Below are 26,147 nucleotides of genomic sequence, written 5' to 3'. Positions count from 1 at the left end.
TTTAACAAAATATTTTTATTTACTTAGCTTCAAAGGTAGAAATGTTTGACTTGATTGGATTGATGGAGGTGGGTGTTGGGAGAGGATTAGTCGGAGGATGAAAAAGAAACCGGACTAGGTGGATTGCCCACTCCCACTCTTCTTCCCCTAATCAATTCTAATTTTACATCTATACTATAGCTAGTGTATTTCCTTTTGAGCGCTGCACCACCCTGTTTGGATTGGGAACTCATAGCTACAAATATTATAAAAGAATTCACCACAACATGGACGAAAAGACCTAACAAAGGCAGAAATAAACAACACATCACTGGTTGAAACAAACCAGGAGACTGGCACAGACACGTGTGTGCATGCATGACACCAGGAAGAGGATGAAATTTCAAACGCTTCAGCTAAAAATCCGTAGATTTTATTGAGAGTTTTCAGAGTTTTTGAGTGGAATCCACTTAAATGTGGGGACTTTTTACGTGGCTGGTCATAAAAAGTTGGTCACTTAACTATGAAACCTCAGATAGTGAATACTCTTGTTCCCTTTTCCTAAAATATACCACAACAGTAGTTTTTTTTTTGGTGGGGTGGGGGGGGGGAGGACGTTTACCCAAGTGAATTCCTTCTAAACGTTTTCTGTAAAATCTCTCATCTACTTGTCTCTTACCTACTTTGTAACCTTATTTAAATATCCAAATATTCCTCCCTGCTTTCACCTCTTCTAACCAGCAACTGATGCCTTAAGTTCTTTTTTCTCTTTAACTAGCAAAAAACGTTCATATTCTACACTTTTAATGTTTTTATTTCTTTACCCGTTATACCTAAACTTTTCAGCTGTACTTTCCATAACCATTTTTATTTTACATACTGTACTGTACATCCATTTCCTCCCTGTCATCTCATTCAAAGTTTTGATCAATCAGTTTCTTCGGCTCAAGTTTTAAAACACCGTAATTATTTCTATACAGTACATTGGAATTCTTCATTAACTATTATTTTTGCTTTAACCACAGAACACTTGATGTATTCCATATACAGCTCCCCTTAGCACACCCACATGACTTCGATTACAGTTCAGTCTTGTCCATCAACACAGTTTAACCTCCCTCTTTTCTTCTCCAGTTCTATACCTCTGTATGCATAAGAATTTCAGTTTTCAAACCGTGTATTCCCCATTATCATGTCCATTCATTACTGACATTCCACAGTTATTCATAATTTCATCCTCTTAAAATTAAACCCCACATTGCTTAGTTATCAAACACACTGAAGCTTTTTTGGCATTTGTTCTTCCTCTCTTCTCTCCCCCTGGCAAGTAAACACTCGCAACCCAATCCACAATGTTCTGGGATGGACTACCCATACTGTATATTCCTTCGCATCACTTCACTCAAAACCAACCCACGTTTATGCCCCTTACTTGATGCGATACACTGCTGTTTTACCTAGCAACTTTATTTCACTTATGGCTATGGAATTGAAGTTCCTTTCATCTATCTTAATTTGTCTTTTTTTTTGTCATCCCAATTGTATCTATGTTCTGTACACTGAAATACTCCAATCTTTTTTCCTTTTTTGTAAAATTATCATGTGTTACAAGCTCCATGCCCCTAGCCCGAGAATTGCTGTTCGACACCACAACCGCATCCAGCCCATATGTGCACGAACTGATCACTATAAAAACAGCCCAGTCCCAACCATTGTAAAAATTATCAATAACTTGTAATAAACCAGTGTATTCACTCCCAGTAAATCCTACTTCTTGCACTGTCACAATGTTGAAATGCCCTGTAGCTTGAGCTTTTCCTCATCTAGTTATAATTTATCTTATTTGTATCACTTATGTTATTTGTATATTATTTGTAAATCGAAACCCATTCCCCAATTATGTAACTATATTTTCAGCCTTCTGGCTGCTATGCTCTTTCAATAAACCTTTAATTATTATTATTACATGTGACTGAGCAGGAAGTAGGATCTATTTATGCTATTCTATGTCAATAAGAACAAAGGTTATGGACTAAAATGAACACATTACTGTATATAATGAAAGTAAAGGTGCAGGGGAGACAAGTCTGGGGTGAATACTGAAATGGAAAGTGAGGAGTAATGAGGCTGGAAAGAAAAATGTAATCCTGGAAGTTCAATGTTATATAATACTAATAAAGCATTTATAGATTTATACAAGTAACTAATGATCTGAGATTCCCTCTTCTCATGAAATTGTGCAGTTTTCATTTTTTGTCGCCGAGACTGAGGAAAAATAATAAAAGTAAAAAACATTTGCATTAGGGTTGATAACTAATGTTCTACTGCAATTATCGGCGAATCACAGGTTCTTACACTGTATTATCTGTGATTAAATAAACAATGTTATCTTAGAACATTTATTTTAGAAAATTAGAAACATTTCCACAGGAACCAGAAAATAGAGGACAAAAGAACACCAAGTCCATGGAATGTACTTGAAGTCTGTGTTTTACAATATTTTCCACCAAATATTGTTCACAACAAATAGAGATAAGTTAAAAGAGAGCCAATAGTCCACAGTTCATGGAAGCCAACGTCTAGCTTTGCTGAACCTGTGACAGTACACACCCTAAAATTCAGTTACAAGTTTATGGCTTAAAACTTTCTGAACTTTTTCAAACTTAAAGCAGTGTGACCACACTGTTATATCTTTATCAGATCACAATGTTGATTAAACAGACAATACTATGAGTTAAAACACTCCAGTGCTGCTATGATCTTTCAGCAGTACTCTACTGCCAACACTCATAATATTACTCTATATATTAAGATACTGTACGTACAGTGGTGAGACCTTATGTTTCTAACTAATATTGTGCTTTGCCACACATGTTTCCATCATCCAATAGCATCTGCTGAACTTGTCATAACATATACGTGTATACTATAACATAAAACTCACTGGTATAATGCATACTAATGTCACCACATTTGTTCATAACTGATTGCATATTGCTGATGAATTTTCACTTTATGCAACACCTACTTAAGTACAATTTTAAAATACTATGGACTTAATTACATACAATAACTAATTTCAGATCATGTAACCAAGAACCTTAAGCAAGCTCCCCAGACCCAAACCTACAGTAGATGTTATTCTGATACTTCTTAAAACTTTTACAACCATTAACTTCATTTGTTCAAAACATCTTTGATACAGAATTACACATCACAAATGTTCACCAACAGGTAACTTTCTAGGTTGAAAAATAATATCCAAGAAACTTGTCCACAAACATTCTTCATCTATAGTTCTACTCTGCCTTGGTGAGCCTCCTGCTCAACATTAAAGATGGTGGCTTCTTGTGCAACAAACTCCTGTAAAGTAAATGAAAATAATTATACACACAGTATGAGCAATTAATCATAATACAGTAAATCCTAACCTCAACTTTCAAAACCTACCTAAACTATCTTACCCTAACCTATCCCCTGTTAAAGTATTTATAAAAAGCAATTTGTCAATTTACAAACACTTTCAAGGTCATCAACTTCAATTTATAAATATAACAAATTCACTACCATAATATCTTGTACCAGGCAAGAACGGTGATCTAAAACAAACTCATAATTTCAGACAGCTTTTCTTGTTAAAATATTATTATAGAATTATATTTACATGTCACCTTTTAAGTAGTACAGTACTGTAATGTAGCTCAAATGGTATAACTTAGTTCTTTCATATCTAATACTGTACTGTACTCCTATATCTCTGGATATGGTTACCTTATTTACTAAGCATATCTTGGAGGGGGGTAGGGATTACCAGGGTGGGGGTCATGAGATGTGGCACTCTCCATGGTACAATTAAGGAATTTCTTTGTGGTCATGGAAAAAATATGCCAATAGTTTCCAGTTACTGTCAGAAACAAAAGTAAATTTTATCAAAAAATTTTGGTGCCAAGTCAATAATTTTACATGGGGATGAAGCCCAAAGGCTCTCTAGGAGAAACTAAAGTGAGGGGGCCCACAGGTTAGGGGTTAACTCTCTCTCAGCACACCTACATTACATAGATTACAGTTCAATCTTGTCCAACACATTTAAACATCTCTCTTCTCTTCTCCAATTCTATACCTCTGTACCTATTTGAATTTCAGTTTACAAACAGTGTATTCCCCATTATCAATCTTCTCTCAGCACATAATTCTACCAGTCTCACAGCTACACTGTATACAAAAACAGAAGACAGGGAGGAGGGACTAGAGTCTTGAACTAATGAAGCAACTTTGTGAAAAAGTGAACAATTATGAAAGCACTGAATATTTGTCATAATTCACTATTTCAATTCCCTTTAGTTGACAAGTGGATTATATGAATCTCATGTGAATCCCACTGTTCCTCTTCTTTCCCATCCACTTGGATATGATATATAAAATAGAATGGCAGTCTTCTCAAGCTATATCATTCTAGTGGCTTATTCATATTTCCCAAGTTACCATCAGCTACTTCCCACAAATGAGGTAGGTATAATCACACCCCTAAAATTAATCAAAGTAGCTTTCATATACTTTAAAATCTATGATTTAGGTTCTTTACCTTGAGCTTCTTAAGTGATCTGTCACCACTAAATGGTATGGGGTTATCCTTCTCATTAGCCTTCAGGAAGTAGATGGTTGGGAATCCTTCCACTTTAAACAGGGGATATACATCATTTGCTGTGGCATCCATCTTGGCAACCACAACATCTGGATTAATCTTTGACAACTGTTTAGCCAACTTCTTGTATATTGGGTCGAGGTTCTTACAGTGGCCACACCATGGAGCATAGAACTCAATAAGAACATCTTTCTTGGTGAGCATTACTTCCTGTTCAAAGTTCTTGGCAACAATCACACGTACAGGGCCATCTTGATGCTTAGGAACTGGTTGAGACTTCAAGTGTGGAGTTAACTTCCCTGTAAAATCAGATAAAAGTTCATTCGGGTTGCTATGTTTCATGTCCATAACAAATATATTAGCACTACTTTTAAACTTAGACACCACCTCATAAATCCTCTTCCACATGTGCAATAATCTTGAACATTATCTTCTTTCTTATAGCACTAACAATGTATTATAGCAGATATTTCAAGCAACAACAGATCATAGACCAATGAAAACTTACCACTTTTAAGTTTGTCAACAAAATCACTGAGGACATCAGCACTAAATTCATCCTCCGGATCCATTGGATATCTAAAATACAAATCTCATTTCAGCTTCATCTTTCTGTGTTTCTTATTTCTTAAACAGATGATCATGTACAAATGGGGATGTGCTAAAGTGTGTAGAGTTTCAGTGAAAGTAAGACAACACCGAAGATATGTAGAGGTAATCCATGTTTAACAATTGGTATACACTCCCGAAAAGCCAATTGTTAAGCAAAAAATCACTAAAAAAGGGGCAACGAGAAATAATATCCTAAACGAGGGATAACGAAGAATTATATCCATGGAGATGGCATGTAATTGAGTAGCCAAGTCACCACCCAGTAACACTCGAATGGGTGAGGCCGAGCTGTGATATGTTATTGTTCAACATGTAATTTTGGATAGATATAAGTAATTTTCTTCATTTTCTTTTACTATTACATGCACACACAATTGTTCATACAAAACGTGCAAAAAAGTAATTATAATTTGGGAAAAAACAAAGGTAATAAAAAATTTTACGTGCTCGACAATTAGCCCACACTGCAAGGGAAAGGGAGCAGGAAAGGGAGGGGGTGTAGCATGGGGGAGCTCTTAGCTGTTCCTCATCTCCCATCCCATGAGATGATTGACAAAGGGCAACACAGGATTTTTTCTTTTATTTAATATATACCTGTATATCATTATTTTTATTTATTCCTCACATTATTAAGTAGAGCATACACGTAACACAGTTCATCCGGGCAGTCACTAAGCTGACCCAAGAGAGGTGTATGGCTGCTGCCTGTATGCCGCGACATCACATAGGGGGGAAAGAGAGTGCGGCAGGATACGGTTACAGTTCACTGCCTCAATACATACGTCCACTTCCCACACATACACACCCATGCTCTTCATTTTTCTGCTTTTATAGTATACTATATACTGTACAGGTAAACCTCGAGAAACAATGGGGTTAGGTTCCTGAAAAACCCATTGCTAGGTGAATTATCACAAATAGGGAGCATTAGAGCATGGGGTTCAATGGGATATGTTCCCAGCCAGTCCCCTCCAAAGCTCATCTATCACCAAAAAAATAAATCCTACAATGCTACTATCAATACAAAACAACTAAACAGCACTTGCCACATCCTGAAGAATAAGCCTGGTCACCATCACAGGTCCCCTTTGAGGGTAAGGGGACTCTTGTAGGTGAAGTGGAGATGTCACTGACTCCCAGACATTTGCAAGTTACACTGCTCACTTCACATTCACAAAAACAGAGCAAAAGCAGTTGTCACAAAAACAGAGCAAACAAGTGTAACAAAAACAATGATCAACTGACACTACACACCTTAGTCACCATAACACAGTTCAATCTAAATGCAAGTGCTGTCCTTTCACTATATAAAAAAAAAACACCAATGATAAGCACAATGTACAGTGCTGGCATATAATCATGGAGCCATGCGATGGCGAGTTTACGATCAACAAGGAACAAAACACAGGGCCGTAGTGCACGGGTTGACCGTGTGGCAACGCGTGGGTAGGCTTACAAGTAAAGGTAGAGATGCGTCATGCATAGTGTTAAAAACTATAATCTTATAAAATATCACCGACTTGACGTAGAAAAATATAATTTACATTGCTGGAATCCTTGCAAGACATCGATTAATTTGAGTAGTATATACAACCCATAGTTTGCACTCAAGATAAAAAATTCCAACCACTGGATATTGATGGCTATCGTTAGAGCGAGTTGTTTTGATCGTATATAGTAAGATGGTCTTAATTTACATCCATCGTTATAGCGGAATATTGCATCTCGGGATATCGCACCAAGAGGTTTACCTTTACAAGTAATATCTCCGTTAGCCAGAATCCCCATTAATCAGAACTGGGGGGGGGAGGGGGAGTGGAAGGGTGTGCGGCGTGTGTGGGGGGGGAGTGGAAGAAGGATGTGGCGTGTGGGAAGTGGAAGGAGGGTGTGGGCGTGTGGGTGGAAGGAGGTGGCATGTGGGGGAGTGGAAAGAAGGATGTGGCGTGTGGGGGAGTGGAAGGAGGGTGTGGGCGTGTGGGGAATGGAAAGAAAGGGTGTGGCGGGGAGTGGAAGGAGGGTGTGGGGGAGTGGAAGGAGGGGGTGTGTGGAGTGGAAGGAGGGTGGCATGTGTGTGGGGGAAGTGGAAAGAAGGATGTGGCGTGTGGGGGGTGGAAGGAGGGTGTGGCGTGTGGAAGTGGAAGAAGACAGGGGCGGGAGTGGAAGAGGGCGTGTGGGGGGGGAGGGGTGGAAGGAGGTCTGCGGCGTGTGGGGGAAGGGGAGTGGAAGGAGGGAGTGGCGTGTGGGGGGAGTGGAAGGAGGGTCTGACGTGTGGGGGAGTGGAAGGGGAGGAGTGGGCGTGTGGGGGAGTGCAGGGGGTGGGGCGTGTGGGGAGAGAGTGGAAGGAGGGTGTGGTGTGTGGGGGGGAGAGTGGAAGGAGGTTGTGTGGCGTGTGGAGAGGGAGTGGAAGGAGGTTGTGGGCGTGTGGAGGTGGAAAGGAGGTTGTGGCGTGTGGGGGGTGGAAGAGGTTGTGGGCGTGTGGGGGGGTGGGTTGTGGCATCTGGGGAGTGAAAGGAGGGTGTGGGCGTGTGGGGGAGTGAAAGGAGGGTGTGGCGTGTGGGGGTGGAAGGAGGGTGTGTGTGTGGGGGGTGGAAGGGTGCAGCGTGTGGGGGTGGAAGGAGGGTGCAGGCGTGTGGGGAGGGGGCCGCGGCGTGTGGGGGGGGGGGAGTGGAAGGAGGGGTGTGGCGTGTGGGGGGGAGTGGAAGAAAGGGTGCGGCGTGTCAGGGGAGTGGAAGGAGGGTGCGGCATGTGGGGGGGAACGTTGCTAGGGAATCGGCGGAGGTAGCATCCTTGCTATTTTCCATTGCTATGGTGACGCATACAGTATTTTTTTTTTTAACTTTTGTTTTATTCCTCTCATATACATGGGCTGTATATATTATTTAAAGAAAACTATGGCTACAGGAGGAAAATACCCACAAAGTTTTTTCCTAAATACTCCCTGCTAAAATGGTCGTGCATCTTATATGCCGTTAAATATGGTAATGAAAGAGGAGGGAGTAACAGGAGAAAGAGGTAATTTCATAACTCAATACACCCTACCTCTCTCACTACATGCAAAAGAACAGGAGCGATCAAACCATGATTTTGAAGAGAAAGTTTTAGTATTAGATTGGATAAATGCACTCATACCACCCAGTAAAACCCCGGGAATACCATCAACACAAACCAAGGCATCCCGGGTAGAAATACAAAAATTCATCCCAGGGAAAGTTGGAGAAGAATTCTCGCAAGGATTGCCAGTGTGCCCTCCAATAATGCCAAAGTTAGCATTTAGAGGGGAGTGGGGGAGGTGATGCACCCAGTTTGACATAATAGGGTAAGATTGTGATCAGAAGATCCTACGGGGGCAGAAATTGAGTAAGAATAGTGAGGGGATTAGAAATAAAGCAAAGATCAAGAATGTAAGCAAGTTGATCGTGTTGATCTGGAACACATGTGCGGTGTTAAATTATTTCTTCCAGATCATTAATTAAGAAAAAAGAGAGTGCCTCGACTCCTTCTGGATCATCCCTTGCAGAGCCAAGTCACTCCCTGCAAGTCTAAAATCATCAAAAATATAAAAAATTACCATACAGACTCGCCAAAAAAGAAAAGGATGCACAAATAAGATACAGGTATTTTGATGGCAACACCAGCTGAGAAAGCAAATACATTTAGGAGATAATGTACTGTACAGTAAATGTATTTTACATCTGCTGCCAATACTACACTTAACCTCAGTTACTGAATATTATACTGAACACTAATATAATACTGAAAATACAGAAATAGATAAACTAAAGTCAAATAACTTACTTCAAATTGTTTGCAAAAGCAGCCACATTCACAGACTCTCCAGAGTCCTCCAGACCAAGACTCTGTAACTCCTCTTCAAATTCTTCCTCGTTTGACACAACAAAGAGGAGGTCTCGGTTCTTGTCAGCCACCGGCAGTATCTTGTTACGGATGTACTGGGTGTCTACAACAACATCATAAAAAAAGATTTAAATATTTTTAAAGAGAAATTTTATAAAGAAATGGTTATTATACAATATATATATAACATTATAGTAAAAATAAAATCTAAAACAATATACCTTCGAACAATAAAATGGCAGCCAATCTCGTTGTTACATACGCCCGTATTATTAAACAACATCTTCCCTTGAAGAGGGTTGTCATGTTTCAACCTGAGTTTTAAACTAAATGAGTCCTGAGGGACACGTAGTACAGTACTTAATGGGGTGGTGTGGCGGTAAAATTAACCAATTCCAATAAAATTTATTTCTAGTATTGGAATTAGTTAATTTTACTGCCACACCACCCAATTAAGTATTGTAGTGTCCTTCAGGACCTATTTAGTTTAAAACTCGGGTTGAAACACGACAGCCCTCTTCAAGGGAAGGTGTTGTTTAATAATACGGGCGATAGTGTCCACATCTGAGCCACTAAATCCATCTATCAGGATCCTCAACCCAGAAACACATTATGGTGGTATAAACCCAACATCAGGCCTATTTTTAACACAAGATCATGTATGTAACACCAAGGCCCAATTCTAACCTTAGAAGCAGGTGTGTGGAAGATGAGGCCCAACCCAAGACTAAACCCAATGCCAGTGAAAATGCATAATCTACTTCTGTGTTGTGTGTGAGTGACCTACAATTAAAGAGTTGTAAATTGTAAGTACACTAGATGGCAAGACATGGAAGGGTAGCGAGTTCTAGAAATGGGTAGTGCAATGAAGTGAATAAATAACAAGTTCAAATATGCTGTGATGAAATTTACACATCTTTTACAGGACAAATGAATGAATGACAAAGGAGTGTGTGAATGTCTGTTTATGGCTCAAAATAATAAAAAATATAGTTTGTCATTTATTCAGTCTAAATTCAGACTATCATAATAGTTACACTGAGATAATAGGCTGTGTGGGTAAAATCTGGCAAAAATCCATACTCAATATATTCAATACAAATAAAACATTAGATATTTGACTGCCGTACTTCAAAAATTGGAAGCAAGAGAATGTTGGAGAGTATATTTTGAGGAAGATGTGTTGAATGCAAGAAGAGAAAAAACTGCAGGTTAAGTGCAAGACAGGAAAACATGGCATCAAGTGGTCGAGTGGTTGCTGGTATATTGTATGAAACAGGGGCGTACCTAGGGACATTATGGAACAGGAATACTCTACCATGGCAGAACACTTCTGTTAATGCAATTCAAGAAAATGAATGGCCAAGTAAAGAGGAAAATGTGTTGCTCTTGTTACTGGCCATCTTGTACTGCAGTGCGTGAGTTTGCAAGAGTGAAGACAAATTTATACAATAATGAGAATTAATACTATCTTATAGTTTGGACTTTAATACTTGCCTTTTATATACTGATGAGAAAAGTTCACATCATAATATATCACAACAAGAGGCCGAGCTGCATATTTGAACTCCTTGTTACTCATCGTGCGTTGCCCGACCAAAGGTATACTTTTTTTTTCAATCCAAGCTGCTATTTCCCTGTACGTTCCTGTTGCCTGTCAATAATTTAAAATTTTGGCATAAAAAATCAACCAATTCATCAACATACAGTACATGCACATAAACATTTCCCATGCACAAAAGCAACCTGTGAAAGGTTTTACTTTCACTCTGGTTACACCCACACACATTCAAAGTTCCTTGTTTCTTATAGTATCCCAAGACACTACAGTACATACCTTATTATACCTGAACACTTTATCTTCATATTTTGAATGATAGATCTCTGGCATGATGATGGTGATGGTGTTGACCTTCAGCTTGAGCTGCTCAGCAGTGACATCATCAAAGGTATGGAAGAAGGATAACTTGCCTAAAATGGGAAGATAATTTATACAAGATTTATATCCAGCAACTCAATTTTAACCAGGTTTAAATAAGATAATCATAACATTTAATGACACTGTTTTACAGAGTCAAAGAAGCCACCAGACATCAAATGTGACAAGTCAGGCCTCACCACTTGTTCTCTCCTCTCATATATGCACCACCACTATCCTTCCATCTAAGCTTGGTCTGCCCCTTTCACCCATTTCACTTAAATATACCTAAAATTTAAGTGTATCTTCATACAAACTCACCACTCAAAATTACAATAACTTAAAAATGTCCTTTGTTTTTATCAACTGCCATACTTCCAGAACAATTAAAGATAAGAATAAATGTGTACCTACAGTATGGTACAAAAATATAATACAGTAAGATCTTGTATTTCGCGAGTAATATAGACTGGAAAAATTGCGCCAAATTCAAATACATAAACTAATGGGAAAAATAACAATATAGACTGGGCACTCTACATCAACCTCTGGTTTTCCCATTTATAACCTCCAAATGATACAAATTCTGCCTTCATTGACTTGATTGTGCTTTCCGGAAACTAGTTTTTAGGCCTTCCTCAAGTAATTTAATCACACGCTGCTTATCCTGCATTGAGTACTTGGCAAACTTAACTCCCTTATGATAGTCCCGCTTCTCCTTTTCCTTATTTGGCTGCTTAGGTGGGTCTGTCCCATCCCCACCAGCACTAGGCAGTCGCTAGGTTGGCGCGGGCTACAACGCGATAGTTGCATTCTTGAAAACCTCTTTTACGTTCACCACCGGCAATTCGATCACCAGAACGCTTCTTGGAAACATTCTTCTTACCTTGTCTTTCCGTATTCATTGCTAACACAACAAAATTGGAGAAATAGCAAAAATCACAGGGTAATTGACAGAAACTGCACGATTCAACTGATCACGTGATGTAAACAGAGAGCGCTGGTGTAAACCATTATTAGTCCTCACTGCGAAACATTCTTTTTACTTATTCTTTTCATACAGTATTTATGGGTAACAGATAAATTTGCAAAAAAAATTACAGAGTACAGTGGGGTATGCTATAACGAACGGATTCTACTACGAATATTCCTATAACGAATGGTTTTACCTATAAAATTGAGAATGCTATAACGAACGCAACTCCTACAACGAACGCAAATGAATACGGGACTATTTCGTCTGACGCATGAATATTGTTGTACCGCAGCTCACATAAAGAGCGTCAGGCGCCATATTGGTTCATTGTGTAGTCAGTGCACCACTGAACTTGTTGAAATTTCGTCTTTTGATGTGGAAATTCGTGTTATTTTTATAACTATTTTGTTATACAAGTGTACAATTGTAACAATGAATCGTCAAAAGCGAGTGAGAAAGCTAATAACCCTTGAAACTAAGAAAGAAATTATAAATAAACAGACAAAGTGCCTGTAAGACAGTCACCAAAGATGGCTAGGGAGGATGACTCCTCTCCTTCCACCTCTTCTCCATAATTCTCTCCTCCCCCTCCTCCTCTGCCTCCTGTCCTGTAAACTAACAACACTAAGGTAAGATAAAGTACCGTATTTTTTACAATTTCCACAGAAATTTTTCAGTGTTACGTGGTTGTATTTGGGGGCCTGGAACGGATTAATCCTATAACGAACTAATGCTATAACGAACGAGGTTCTAGAGCCAATTAGATTCGTTATAGCATACCCCACTGTACCTCTCAAAAAGCGCTTCACAAACAAAAGACACGAATCAGTTTAACATGTGATGTCGAACATGAACTGTAAACATTGCATAACCCGAGTCACGCTAAAAACGTTGAGGATAGAATCGCGCTATAGCCAACATTCGTATGCAAAAGTTCGCGTTTTACAAACAGTGTTCCCCTATTCATCAATCGCGCTGCAACCAATTCGCGTTGACAAAACACACGTTGTAGCAGAAATGACTAACTGGTATGAAGGCTAGGACATCATTCAAGACGGTGACCAGCATTCAGCTCGCTTTATCGCGCGAAATTCACGATATTTTACGCCAAATATAAGACTTGATTACATTAAGTAACGCACGCAAAATAAAAAAAACGCGAAATGAAATCACGCGAAATATGAGATCTTACCGTACTGTACTGTGAGCAGTAAAAAGCACCAAGCTTACCTCGTAATTCATTTGCAGCTCCAATGAATTCTTCAAACATATCATTCTTTTCTGAAAAATAAGCAATCACATTCGCATCTGTTCTTGCAAAGTTGTTCTGGGCCTCCAGAGCAGTTTGTACCTCTCTTGAGGGCAACCGAGCCTGTTCCTTCATATAGTCAACAATACCAGAATGATCACGCTTTCCTTTATACTCAAATTGTCTCCCATTGCGGAACACCTGTGGAATGTGGTTTTATCACGTACAATATCAACTGGAATGATACTTAGATTTAATATTTTCTTTTTTAAAAATCTAAGTGTTTGTAAAAGTAACAAAGATGTCTTAAATACTGTATAGCATAACCATTAAGTTTCTCTGAACTTTTACACTTAAAAACAGCTCTTTAACCCTCTAAGCAAACATGTCACACATTCATAGCACTGGAACTCCATACAAGGAAAATAAGCTGCAGATCAACACTTCAAAGCTCATAAAAATTTCCTGCATTGTTTCATAATAGGCTTCTCCCCATCTTAACCTATTATGTGGGAAATTACTTTTATAACCTAGTGCAGTACAGGTACTTGTACCATAATACAGATTGGAGATATTTTTGTTTTTCAGCACTACAGGTGCTCCCCGACTTACGACAGGGTTAGGGACCCAAATCCAGGTCGTAAGTCCGAATGGTCGTAAGTCCGACACAAATAAAAAATAAAATAAAAAATAAATAAAATAAATAACAAATCTACAATGAAATACAGTACAGTAAAAGTAATAAATAATGAGGAATGGATACAGTGTGACTGAGCACTCCTTTAATGTAGTCAGCTGAATGCACACGGGGCCCCCCATAATTTTCTAATTATACATGGAGACTACATTAACTGGAAACGTTTTGTTATAGAAAATGCACGCATCATTTGAAAAAAAAAAATTTGGTCACAACTGCGGCGGTCGTAAGGTCAGAGCAGGTCGTAAGTACTGATGGATGTAAGTCCAAGCAGTCGTAAATCGGGGACTACCTGTATAGTGAAATGCCCTGAGACAGTATCTGTGTGATATTGACTCTTTAAAACAATGTCATACATGCCAGATATAGACATAAGCAGTGAATATTTTGATGAACATGTCCTTCCTAAAAACCAAATCAAGCAAATATATGATGATACATGAGTCAGCACCTTTCTAGAACCTGAACATAAAAAAATTCATCAAAACTTTTTTTAAACAAATTTCATGGAAACATACAGTACCAGTCATGAAATCTAAGAAGCAGACTGGTGAACGACATATTGTGGCCCCAATAAGTGTTTTCAACTGCTACATTATCAATGACATGAAGAAACTATTGTACTATTAAATACATCACATCTAACTACACTTGGCAGTTTAACCCAACACTTTAATCACCCTCATGACCTACACCCATTGTTGGACTTTCAAAACCATATCATAAAGATACCGCTGTATTTCTTATTGCTTTGTGTCCTTGCATAAATTCAACATGTAAAATCTTTTTTTTTAATTCTCAGGTGGAGGGGGATAAAACTCCCTCGCACTGCTCAATGCATTAAAATCCAAACAAATTTCAATTGAAGATGTAGATTTATCAACGTGTAATCATGAGAATACCAACCAGCAAAGTTGGGTATCCTTTAACTCCATATTCATCAGTAATTTCCTTCTCCTCTGTTGCATCAACCTTGGCTAAAGGAATGCTGTGTTCTTTAAGATCCTTTGCTGCAGCTTCATAGTCTGGCTCAAGCTGAAAATATCAACAACAACCATTGAAATCACAGTAAATAACCTAGAAATTTCTAGAGAAGTTTTTACACTTTAATGTAAAGATTTTTACTCTCCACAAATCACAAAAAATTTCATTTTTTAATCAATTCACACGCACTTTCCCTACAGACTGCCAATCTCTTTATTACCGATCTTTCTTAAATTTTCTTAATATTCTTTATTTTTTTTCAAAAAGTAATTCCATTCACAGTCTAATTTTAAAAACTTTGATAACGTTTTCCTTCAAAAATATAGCATCATGAATACATCATGACCTATGGGTAATTGACGAATAATCTATAAGGTCAAACTACAGTAACCAGGATACATTATGTGGAAAAGGTTAATGCTACAAATCACCATAAATGATCCCTAGGTATTCCTGTTGGATCAAGGGCACCTAAAGGCCCAACTGCAATGCCTCTTATGTTTGAGGTAATGTGACTGTGTAACAAAAAATCCTTGGATATCAAACAAGCAAAAGCTTAAGAATGAGTGGGAACAAACCCAAATAACAAACTTAGAAATTGAAGGATATTACAGGATGCCTTTATCTGTACCAGCTTCACACCTGTGATTTACTTTCTACCGTCCAAATTTTTTTTACATCACACTAAGGTACACAGTTGTGTGCTTTTCATCCTCTCTGCATGTAATGAAACCTTGGAAAACATCCCTGTAACAAGGGAATTAACATAATTGAATATGGTAAATAAAAAATAAATAAAAATAAAACAAGAAAAGGTCAGGCAAGCATGGCATTTAATTACGTAAATTAAAGTTGACAATCATAATTTCAGTTTGAGAAAAAAGGCTGCTGAAATGCCACATATGATCAGTACAGTTGCACGAGCTAGAAGCACAGACACTGCCAGCAAAACATCTAGGAGATTGAGGCTAGAATCTTTATGTCTGTGACTCAATCAAGCATAGTCGAGTTGTGCAAGCTCCTGAAGCCATGTCCTGACCCCATGCTTTCAACTACAAGTGATACCTACCTACTGTATTTTAAGAACACCTTGAGGTTGCTGCACAAAAATGTTTTAAATTCACCAAAAATAGTATTGTACTTCTCTAGAAATGTCAGTTAAATGAAAATATTTGAAGGCTATGCCTCCAAACTCATACACAAAATTGATTTTCTTATTTAAAATGTGATAAATGCAAACTCTAGGAATAGAAAGAATGAGTCAAAAAATAAAAAAACTAGACCCCAATGTATATCCCAAGTTTGACACAACTTTTACTGTGTATTGACCAAAATACACCTTAAGCATTAAAATCTACTCACAGCTTTGCAATGTCGACACCAGGGGGCATAGAATTCTACAAGGATGAGGTCTTTGGACTTGACAGTTTTTGAAAAGTTGGCAGTAGTGAGGACAACAACAGCAGAGGGAGGAGGCTCATAGTTAGGGTCAGCATGTATACGCATGTAGTCCACCAGTGCTGTGGGGAAACACACCCAGGTTTATATACGTATTGTAAACAAGATCAAAGCACTTTTACTATCAAGCCACAAGGAAAATCATTCTATCATTCAATTTACAAACTACAAAAAACCTGTTCACAACCCAACTTCATATTCCCATGAACTACAGTATGAGAACTGAAGCAGAGTAGTTACAGAGAAACAGTATCTTACCAATATCTATTTCTATTAGATCTCTACTTCACACATCAAAGTATTTTATACACACTAAAGATTCAACCTTACATTACAAACCTCTGGAATCTCTTGCACCACTGTAATCTTCAACAGGCTGACCCTTCTTGAAGAGTTTAATGGTTGGATAGCCAGATACAAGATGCTCCTTGGCCAGCTCTTGCTCCTTGGTGGCATCCACTTTACCCAAACTTATCCCTTCTTCTTTCAGTTCTGTGGCAGCTGCAGCATATTCAGGAGCTAACTGCTTGCAGTGGCCACACCTGATATGGTTAATCACAAACAGTAAATCAAAGTAAATAAGAGAGCAGCAAACATATACAGTACTGTACTGTAGATAGTTATTGGGATTGATTAATTGATTTGCATACTGTACACGTACTGAACAATCAAACATCATACTGTACATATATTTATAAATACAGGCAGTCCCCAAGTTATGAATGCCTGTACTTATGAACGGAAACCCAATACATGTACTCATCAAAAAAATCTGTTCTGCCCTACAAGCATTTGCTGATACAGTACTTACAAACAGCCAATGTAATTAAAATTTTTATTTCTACATTACTTTGTTGGTTAACATAATTTTATTTACAGTATTCATACATGTTATATTCGAGATATTTTTTGTTCTTTTGTATAGGTAGAGTTGTGTTTTAACCTAACCTATGGAATTAACATTTTAACTAACAAACAGGGTCCAGGAACTTAAGCCATTCATAACTCGGCAACTGCCTGTATACAGACTTCAAAGATTATACAGTAAAACCATTTTATTTTTTCAGGAGGCGGCCAGCCTCCTTGATAAATTTAAAAACTAACCGCTAAATATAAGACATGTTTTCCAAGAACCAAGGTTAGGCAGTAGAGTAGATACCCTCCCTTCCCTGATTCATGGAGAGATACTGCCTCCTATGGTTCCCATGATTGGAACACTTGGTTAGGAATAGTTAAGTTAGGTTTTAAAAATTAGTTGGGTTGGAATAGGTGGCAGGTTACCTAAGATGACAGTACAGTAAAGTATCTGCATATGGTCAGCTAAATAATACTAATACAAGCAGGACTTCTGAAACACCTTACTTACCATGGAGCATAAAATTCAACCAAAATAACATCTCTTGAGTTAACAACATGAAGGAAGTTATCCCGGGTCAACACCAAGACATCGTCCTCCTCGACTATGTCAATGTTGCCACCAAAGCCCTCGACCACAGGTATCTCTGTAATTAAATACATACAGGTACAATATGATTCAGAAACCGGGGACACAGGTCTAACATAAAGGACTATCGAGGTACTGTACTAGTTAATATTTCAAAGTTGCCATGCACAGTACAGTACTCTATACTGTACCGATTCTTCTATAGGGGATAGAGAAAATACTTTAGAGCGTTTCCGTCAGAACTCTATATTGTAGTTCGAGTTATTTTGACTTTTCTATTTCACTTAAACACAATACGAGTTCGCAGGAAAATACATATTTTACTATTACTCAGTTTGGCTTCTGTCTGTGAAGGTTGCTCCTTAGCTTGTATTTGAGAACACTACCCCAGCTGGTGACATCTTCAGGGTTTATGGTGTCCAAGATGTGATTCAGACTGTCAGTATTGTGAAGATCAGCAAACCTGGTATTGCTGTAAGACACAGACACTCCCTAAGAGGAAGAGATCTCGTAATTATGGACTTACAGTGTCCAAACACCATAATTCACCACTTTCTCTTTCAAGTGGCATCACTTTATCCTACTGGTGAAAGGGGTTTCTCTGGTTATGAGACGTTAGATTTTGTTTTGTCAGTTTTTTGCGTGTTTTTACCCCACAATGTCCCTCTTACTTCAAAGCCCTGCCCACTTTGTGCAACCAATATTGTTTGCAATTGGGTGGGGGAGGTCACATCTCAATAACTACTCACTTCCAATGAAAATGAAGGTCAAATTCTTATGAAAAACGATGAAATACACTACAAAAAAAATTTTCCACGGTATTTCCATGCATGGCAAATTTAACATACTGTACTTACTAAGAAATTTTCCATTGAAGGAAACTTCTTTACCTTTATAATACTGAAATCCCCCAAAGTGAAAGATGTCACACTTTCATAAATTTGTGTTGGCAGATTTTTGTCCTGAGCATGAATTTACATCGACACAATCTCCCAGTGATGCCATATTTACATTCCTTATATGATATGATAAAAAATAAAGCTAACCTACCTATCCTAGATTGGAAGTAATTATAGGTTAGATTTGGCAAGTTAATTTTCATTAGGTTAAGTAGATTTGGTTGTAATGTACTGACCACGGTCGTACATGTTAGTCAACGTAAAATCGGACAATTCATATTACACTCAATAGCCCATAAAACATGTAGCAATAACTTCTTTATTGAGTCCCCCAGTTGAGACGTCCATGTTCTCACCACTTCAGTATGCCCGAGTCGTCCGATTTCTCTCATGTACCTCAGAGAGACTGATATTTCTTAATACCTCATATTTTGTTCAGAGATTTTAAATTGAAAGAACTCAATTGTTTTGCATCAAATTAGATATGACTGATTACAGATGAAACATTCAAAATCCCTTATGAGTGATGTTGAAAGCTTCAACTGTAGAATTGTCAAATAAGTTTGAATAGTCTGCCAGTAAAAGTGACAAATCCCTAGGGATACCCTGAGTTTCTAACTGATACTGAAGTTAGATCATTTTGATTCACAATCAGAGAATCTGATGATTGTATTGAAATTATTGTCAGTTTTATATTTTAGAAAGTAATTTATATCCTGAAAAGAATTTGTCAGTCTTCTTATCTCCTAGATCTAACGGCAAACTCTCAATAGGCCTTGTCTCTATTTTGGTGAGGTCGTAAGAAAGACATTATCAGCTTGTGCATTTGACGCCCATTTCCAATTCATTATTGCCTGACAAGCTCAAACTTTGATTAGATTGTAGCAATATATGTAAAAAAATTATCTGACCCATGACACTGATTTTCATAGCCAAATGTACAGCAACTGATTTAAATGAAATGTATGTCAATGAGTGAATTGCCCATTTGGCATGCCTGAGTTGCCAGTTAGTTAGGGTTGGCGTCACTTTCTGACGCCCCCCCTCCCCCCCATCGTATCTTAGGTACCTCACATCCGCCATATTAAGTCATTTTAACTCAGTTGAACTTTGTGAATATCAGTGTTCATGTTTTAACATAGTGAAATTGTCACTTGCCAAGTAAGAATTAACGTAATGTAAATATCGTGTGTCATTGCCAGATTTACGATTGTGTGTAATTGAGTTTAGACCTTTAAAGCACGAGGTTTCTAACTCAGCGAGATTAAGTTCAGAGAGAGTAATGCACCCTGGGAGATACACCCGGGAGGATGAGTTCCTTAGCTGTGCGCTGCAGCTCAACCAACGCTAATAGCGTGCTTCATTTGTTGTAGTAAACACCAGCGATATGCACCCGGTGTACTAATCTCAATTACATGTGCAAAGTAGTGTCCTTGTACATGATGGTGGATAATTAACAAATATAATTGTCCCAAGATGAGTATTGAAACCATTGATATTACCAGTATTAAAGTTTATGTGCTGAGTAAACCATCAATGTGTACTACAAAATGAGATCTGGTACATGTTTCTTGTTGTTCATTCAGAACTAGCATGATATAATTAATATATTAATATCTGTCCTATTAGCAAGTGTGTAAAAATTATCATCTTTATTGTCAAGGAAATAATATAATGGTTGTTTATTGTTGTAACAAATGATCAAAGATCTTTTTTGTTACTTATAAAGTAAGACCTAGTAGTCCATTCTTGTCTGAGTGTTTAAATTGTCATCTTATTCACTTTTGATTTTTATCAATATAGAATTAGTATATTGTGAGTATCACTGCTCTTTTCCTTCTAACAATTGCTTCTCAGAAAATAAATACTGTAACCCACGTGCTTAAGCTCGCCTACCACGCTACCTAACACCTTAATTATACAAGTTATATTCGAATAAAAGCCTGGGTGGTGGCAGTTTACCGTGTAGGTATAATAATTATACTCGTGGGTGTTGCTAAGAATGATTCAGTTTTCCCAGGTTAATCCATTGAATAGAATATAACTCAGTATACTGACAAATATTGAAAGAATTGGAGGACAATATAAGAAAAATATAAACATTGAAAGAAATGGAAAATAACTTGGAAAAGAATTATTAGAAAAATATAGAAAATAATATAATATAAGTAAGAAAATTAAAGGTTATATAAGACAGAAATAACAAAAAAATATAAACAAAGAAATTCAAGAAAGTGATATATAAATTGTAATACTGTACTGTATAATAAGAGGAAAGAGAAATAAAAGTTATAAAAAAATTGAAAAGAAAATATCTCTTACATAAATATTAATCAGTTAAAGAAACAAAGATAAAAAAAAACCTTTCTATCCCCCCCTTTACAGTAAGGTATGGAAGTCACTATAAAGCATTTGTCAACAGTTAAGGGGTAAACATGGCATCCTCGGGTGAAAGTATTTACTGTACTCATAATAATGAGGGAAAAACTAAATTACAAAAGCTGCAATTCCTCCACATTTTGGGGGACATTCTAAACTACTTTTATCCTCTTCACCACTAACCGGCTCATTAGCCGCTTGGGCAATCGGTCACGTTGTAGTGGATACACTCCCCTACAACTGCTGATTGGTCACTTGCCGTCCGCTTACCAGCCAACCAGTAGCGAGTTCTACAAATCAGCCCTCGTGTTCGAACTGCGCAGTGAATGGTCAGTTGCCACCTTCATCTTAGCCAATCAGCAGCATTTCTCATCTTTGCATTTCAATTCTTGATCAGGCAGAATGATAAACAGGCTCTCCTCGACTTACGACGGGGTTCTGGACCAACAACCAGGTCTTAAGTCGAATTGGTCGTAAGTCGAAAAGGCAAAAATAATACTGTACTAGAAAATCTAAAATGGGTGTCTCTTTTTCTTCTCGGCACCACAAGGACTTTCACTTTTACACTTGCCAGCCATTTTAAAGGGAATTACAAACGAAAATTTTGTCAGTACACAGCGCGATCACTAACATCGAGATCTTGAAAATACGTAATTTGAAAAATATTTAATACGACTGCGGTGGTCGTATGTCCGGGTGGTCATAAGTTGAGGAGTACCTAATACACCGGTCTTTCTCTCTGTTATTAATATGTATTTCGTAACGTTAGACAGTTCTAAGACCTTTTTCTTCTATGATATTTCAGACGGAAATTAAGGATAACCGAGATATTAATTTTTCAATATTATTAGGTTTGGTCAGTCACAGGTCTCGCCATGTCTTGTTTACATCTCTCGGAGAAGGTCTGACCCCCCGCTCACGCATCGCTCCAGACCTCTGTCTTCGCTTCTTAAGCGTCTACAGCGCATGTGCGAGGGTGGTGTAGGAGTTTCTTATTGGCTACAGCGATAAGAGTATTATTATTGGGGATGATTTTTTTTGTCTTGACCAATTAACAAGGAGTGGTGCGTCCGGAGCGCAGATTTTAATTTCCAGAACCAAATATGGCTGAACAAGTGGAAGAGCTGTGCCGACATTGTGATAGATTATTTTACGTCAATTGCCGATTTTCATCAGAAAAAGTGGGGTTTTTTTTTAGAAAACACGGCGCATTCATCCAAAGTGTAATAATCAGTGTACACTATATGAATAACAAGACATTTGGCGGTGTCACCAGTTTTCTTCAGCCAAACAGTATGAAACGGAAGAGGTGCAACCCTGGTTTGGTTAGGTTAGGTTATGTTTGGTTGGTTGGTATTATATTTATGCGAATTATTTGAAAAAAAATCCAATTTTTTCGTTATGATTGTTGGGGAGGGGTGGGGTAGGTAATCTCAAAAACCTGTGATTTCCGGCAGAAATTGATATAAAATTTGTTCGAAACTCACCAATATCATCGGAAAAACATATTTTTCATATTCAAACATAAGTAAAAATTTAACTTTTGTTTGGTTAACTCACCCAAAGCAAATTTGTATGAGTGCACACAACTCTGTTAGAAACTCAAAACTATGTTTTTATAGTGTATTTAAGTGTGTTTTGATTGGTTCTGACCTTTATTTCCGTAGGAAATTGCCTGTTTTTTAGTTATCGGGCGTTTTACAAAAAAATCATGGCCAAGTGAATACAAAATACACCCCAAAAAACAATCGAAAAACATATAAACCGAACCATTCTTTTTGGACGACCTGACCTAACCCTCACCATATGATGGAATCACTTATATCTTATCTTATTGGCCTGGTTTTGGTTCCTTTGTAATCACCGACTGTGTACTCTCTTTGTTTTGGGAATAAGGAACGAGTTACTATAATACCAACTACGTTGGTCTTGATATTTACACTCGTTCTTACACTTAGGACACTTTACTGATGTCGGGAGAATACCATGATCAAAAAAATGTTATAGCTTGTTCGTTTTTCCCTAAAAACGTGCAATCAACTGCATATAATTGAAGTGACACCCATCGCAGAGTTCCATGTTCGGAAATAAATTTGAATTTTGAAATACGAGACCCAAAATCACAATCGAATCTGATTTAGCAGAAAATACTGCGAATTAAACCACAATTCATTTTAATTTGTGGCAATAAAAAATAAAAAAACCTTTTGATTGGCCATGTGACGTGTACGGGAACGCATGCGTTTGATGAATTATGAAGCAAACACACTGAGTGGGAGGTCGAGTAGGCGATAATGGCAGAAGATTAATGGAAGAAAATACAGAAATATGTGGCATGCGCTATCTCCGTTATTATAGGTTTGCGACGGTAATGTAATAGAAGAAAATTATCTTAAAATTAGACATTTTATTCGAATATGATAATATATTTGGGGTAGGACAGTTGTGTGAACTACTGCAAAAAATACCTTACCATAATCTAAGGATAGTAAGAGCAACGTTTCCTTTTACTGAGACGCCAGATACAAATTACTGTATTTTCATGACCACCGCCACACCACCACACAGTCCCACTAATTACCCAAATGTAGCCACAATGAAGTCAAATGATGGTCATACAAACGTAAATCGGGCTGTGAATCACTTCTCGATTAGTATTTGGTGTCAGTCACAAAAACTTTGTAAACTTAATTTAATCTGAGTTAGGTTAGGTACATGCACTCGATCTATTAACTCAGATTAAATTAAGTTTACCAATTTTTTGTGACACCAAATACTAGTCGAGAAGTGATTGGCAGTCTGATTTATTTATGTAGGACCATTATTTGACTTCATTCCGGCTACATTTGGGTTCATTTGGGTAATTAGTGGGACCCCACACACATTACACCTCAAAAGCTACACTCATCAAATTTTTTCCAAGACCAACTCAAACTGATGGAATTAGTACTATACACTAAACAGTTCTACTTTGAAATTACTGTCTTTCTATAAATAACATACCTCCATCCGGATCTATTGTTATCTTTGGCTCCTGTTGCTGAATTTGACCAGCGCAAATACCTAAAAGTAACAAAAGTAACAGAGAATAGTTCATTTTGATTTGAGAACAGAACAGTGTGAAGAGACTGGTGAAGGGGAGAACACTGACGCCCAGCTGCCTCACCAGGGTTGCCAACTCGCTAGGCTGGTACCTAAAAGTAGCTAAATGTCGCTAAATCTTCCATGGAAAGTCGCTAGCTATTATTCCCCCCCTTCAGTAATTTGATGCAAATAATATTTTCATAATGCCGACTATAATGGACGGAGTATAAATAAAATGCATTGTGTAAAAATAAAAATATTATTTTTTTTAAAGTTTAATGTGCACACTTACCTATTATTCAATAGTAATTGCATCCCAGTCCTCTCCGTAGTGTGAACAACTGTAGAGCTGGAAGCATGTGAAGTGCTTGGTTCAGGTTCTCTTGTAACTGTATGCCTCCACAGTCCCTATCTTTCTTAAAATATCACTAGGAAGTTCATAACTTGCACAACAGGTGTTCTGTCTTTTTAACCCATACTTTATTGTAAGAATTGCCTTTAATGTCGATAGTTTCATTTTGTTGCGCAATTTTGATTTCACAAAGTTCATATTACTAAATGTGCGCTCTACATCTGCGTTTGAATGCGGAAGAGATAAGGCAGCGAGTGCAATTTCAGCCAGATCATGGTAAGGGTTTTCACCGGTCGCATCTCTGTAATTTGCCACTTCTGACCACAATTTTAGGGTGTTAGATGTTTCTGTCCAGATTGTGTGATGCAGTTTTTTCCACTGGAAATCAATCTTGGTAAGGGTGCTGGAATCTTTTGTAAATAAGTGTGCCAAACCAAGTATATCTGATTTAATAGGCTTCAAGCATTCATCGGCACTCAGAAAAGAAATAGACTGCAGCACACGAATGTTGTCAGGTAAGCGTTGACCAAGTTGTTTTATGAGTTCAACCCGTTCAAATGTATTGTCCCTGTAACCCCGTTGCTATATATTATGGCTCGAAATTAGGAAAACTGAGTTTTCATAGACAGTCCAAAAGTATCCAGAAAGTCGCTAGATTTCTGTGGATATCTCTAGATTTGCGACAAGTCGCAAATCGCTCTAAAATGTCGCTAGAAAAAAACAAAAAGCTCTAGATCTAGCTACAAAGTCGCTAAGTTGGCAACTCTGTGCCTCACCCCAAACTATCGTACACCACCACTACCAATTATTACCTACTTATGAAGAATAGAGGATAAAAACTCAATACCACAAGAATTTCGTAGATATTAAACGTTAAATAATGAGGGAAAACATAATTTTACAGAAGATATACCGCAAACTTTGGCAATGTTTTAAGATATCTGAGTAACATTCCCCACCAATCACTTTGTGCCAAGCATATAACTTAGTACACGTGTAATAATTATAATCTGCCAGATATTTACAGATTATAATTGTTGTTGATATTTACAGAAAAAATAACATTCATATTCTTTAAAAGTCATCACAATTGATGAACACAAATGCTAACGAGAAGTAAATTTCACTGATGTTTATAAACCACTTGATAATATTGTACAGGTAATTATAACAAACTAGGACTATGGTCTTGTGGTCACACTGTCCTTGAAATTTTCACAGTACAGTACATTAAACGCATGTTATTTTTTTTCGAATACAGGTAATATACTTTATTAGCTGCATTTGACATTTCAGCCAGTTAATGGCAGTTCATTTTGCTCTCCAATTTAGACGAATGGGATTTTTTTAGCCTTTTCATTACTGTATGAAGAATTTTTAATTAAGTAGTGGATACAGGTACGGCAGCAATATACCAAAAATTACACTGGCTATTTTAACGATCACAGTTGCACACCTAGTACATTAATACCTACACTTATTCATATTATGCTTCGTCGTCCATAAAACAAATATTAATGCATGCTACAGTAACATGCATGAGTAGCAGTAAATTAAATAAGCCTACCGTTAGCTGAAGCATTCAAGATGCATTGAGAATATGCTGAAAGTTTCAATTA

The 26,147-nt window shown here is 37.6% G+C and overlaps 1 protein-coding gene across 1 annotated transcript; it reads right to left on the bottom strand.

Annotated features, from left to right (window-relative positions):
* Positions 1-2,364: 2,364 nt before the first annotated feature.
* Positions 2,365-24,255, bottom strand: LOC121878073 (protein disulfide-isomerase A4-like). The gene is made up of 12 exons (XM_042384056.1): positions 24,096-24,255; positions 17,737-17,872; positions 16,710-16,912; positions 16,275-16,432; positions 14,835-14,963; positions 13,213-13,432; positions 10,926-11,059; positions 10,586-10,742; positions 9,029-9,191; positions 5,130-5,200; positions 4,562-4,920; positions 2,365-3,342 (listed from the first exon to the last, which is right to left on the bottom strand). Exons 1-12 carry the CDS (start codon positions 24,187-24,189, stop codon positions 3,271-3,273), a joined length of 1,896 nt encoding a protein of 631 aa, XP_042239990.1. The 5' UTR covers positions 24,190-24,255; the 3' UTR covers positions 2,365-3,270.
* Between the last annotated feature and the right edge of the window lie 1,892 nt (positions 24,256-26,147).

The sequence above is a fragment of the Homarus americanus genome, unplaced genomic scaffold (genome assembly GCF_018991925.1).
Source record: "Homarus americanus isolate GMGI-L3 unplaced genomic scaffold, GMGI_Hamer_2.0 scaffold45562, whole genome shotgun sequence".
NCBI lineage: Eukaryota > Metazoa > Arthropoda > Malacostraca > Decapoda > Nephropidae > Homarus > Homarus americanus.
This window is presented reverse-complemented; position numbering and strand designations above follow the sequence as displayed.

Coding starts and splice junctions, on each gene's coding strand:
- LOC121878073 (XM_042384056.1), bottom strand. CDS start 24,189: ATGAACTATTCTCTGTTACTTTTGTTACTTTTAGGTATTTGCGCTGGT. Junction 13,433..14,834: donor AAGGATACCCAACTTTGCTG/GTTGGTATTCTC, acceptor CACATTCCACAG/GTGTTCCGCAATGGGAGACA. Junction 11,060..13,212: donor AGCTGCAAATGAATTACGAG/GTAAGCTTGGTG, acceptor TTCCCATTTTAG/GCAAGTTATCCTTCTTCCAT.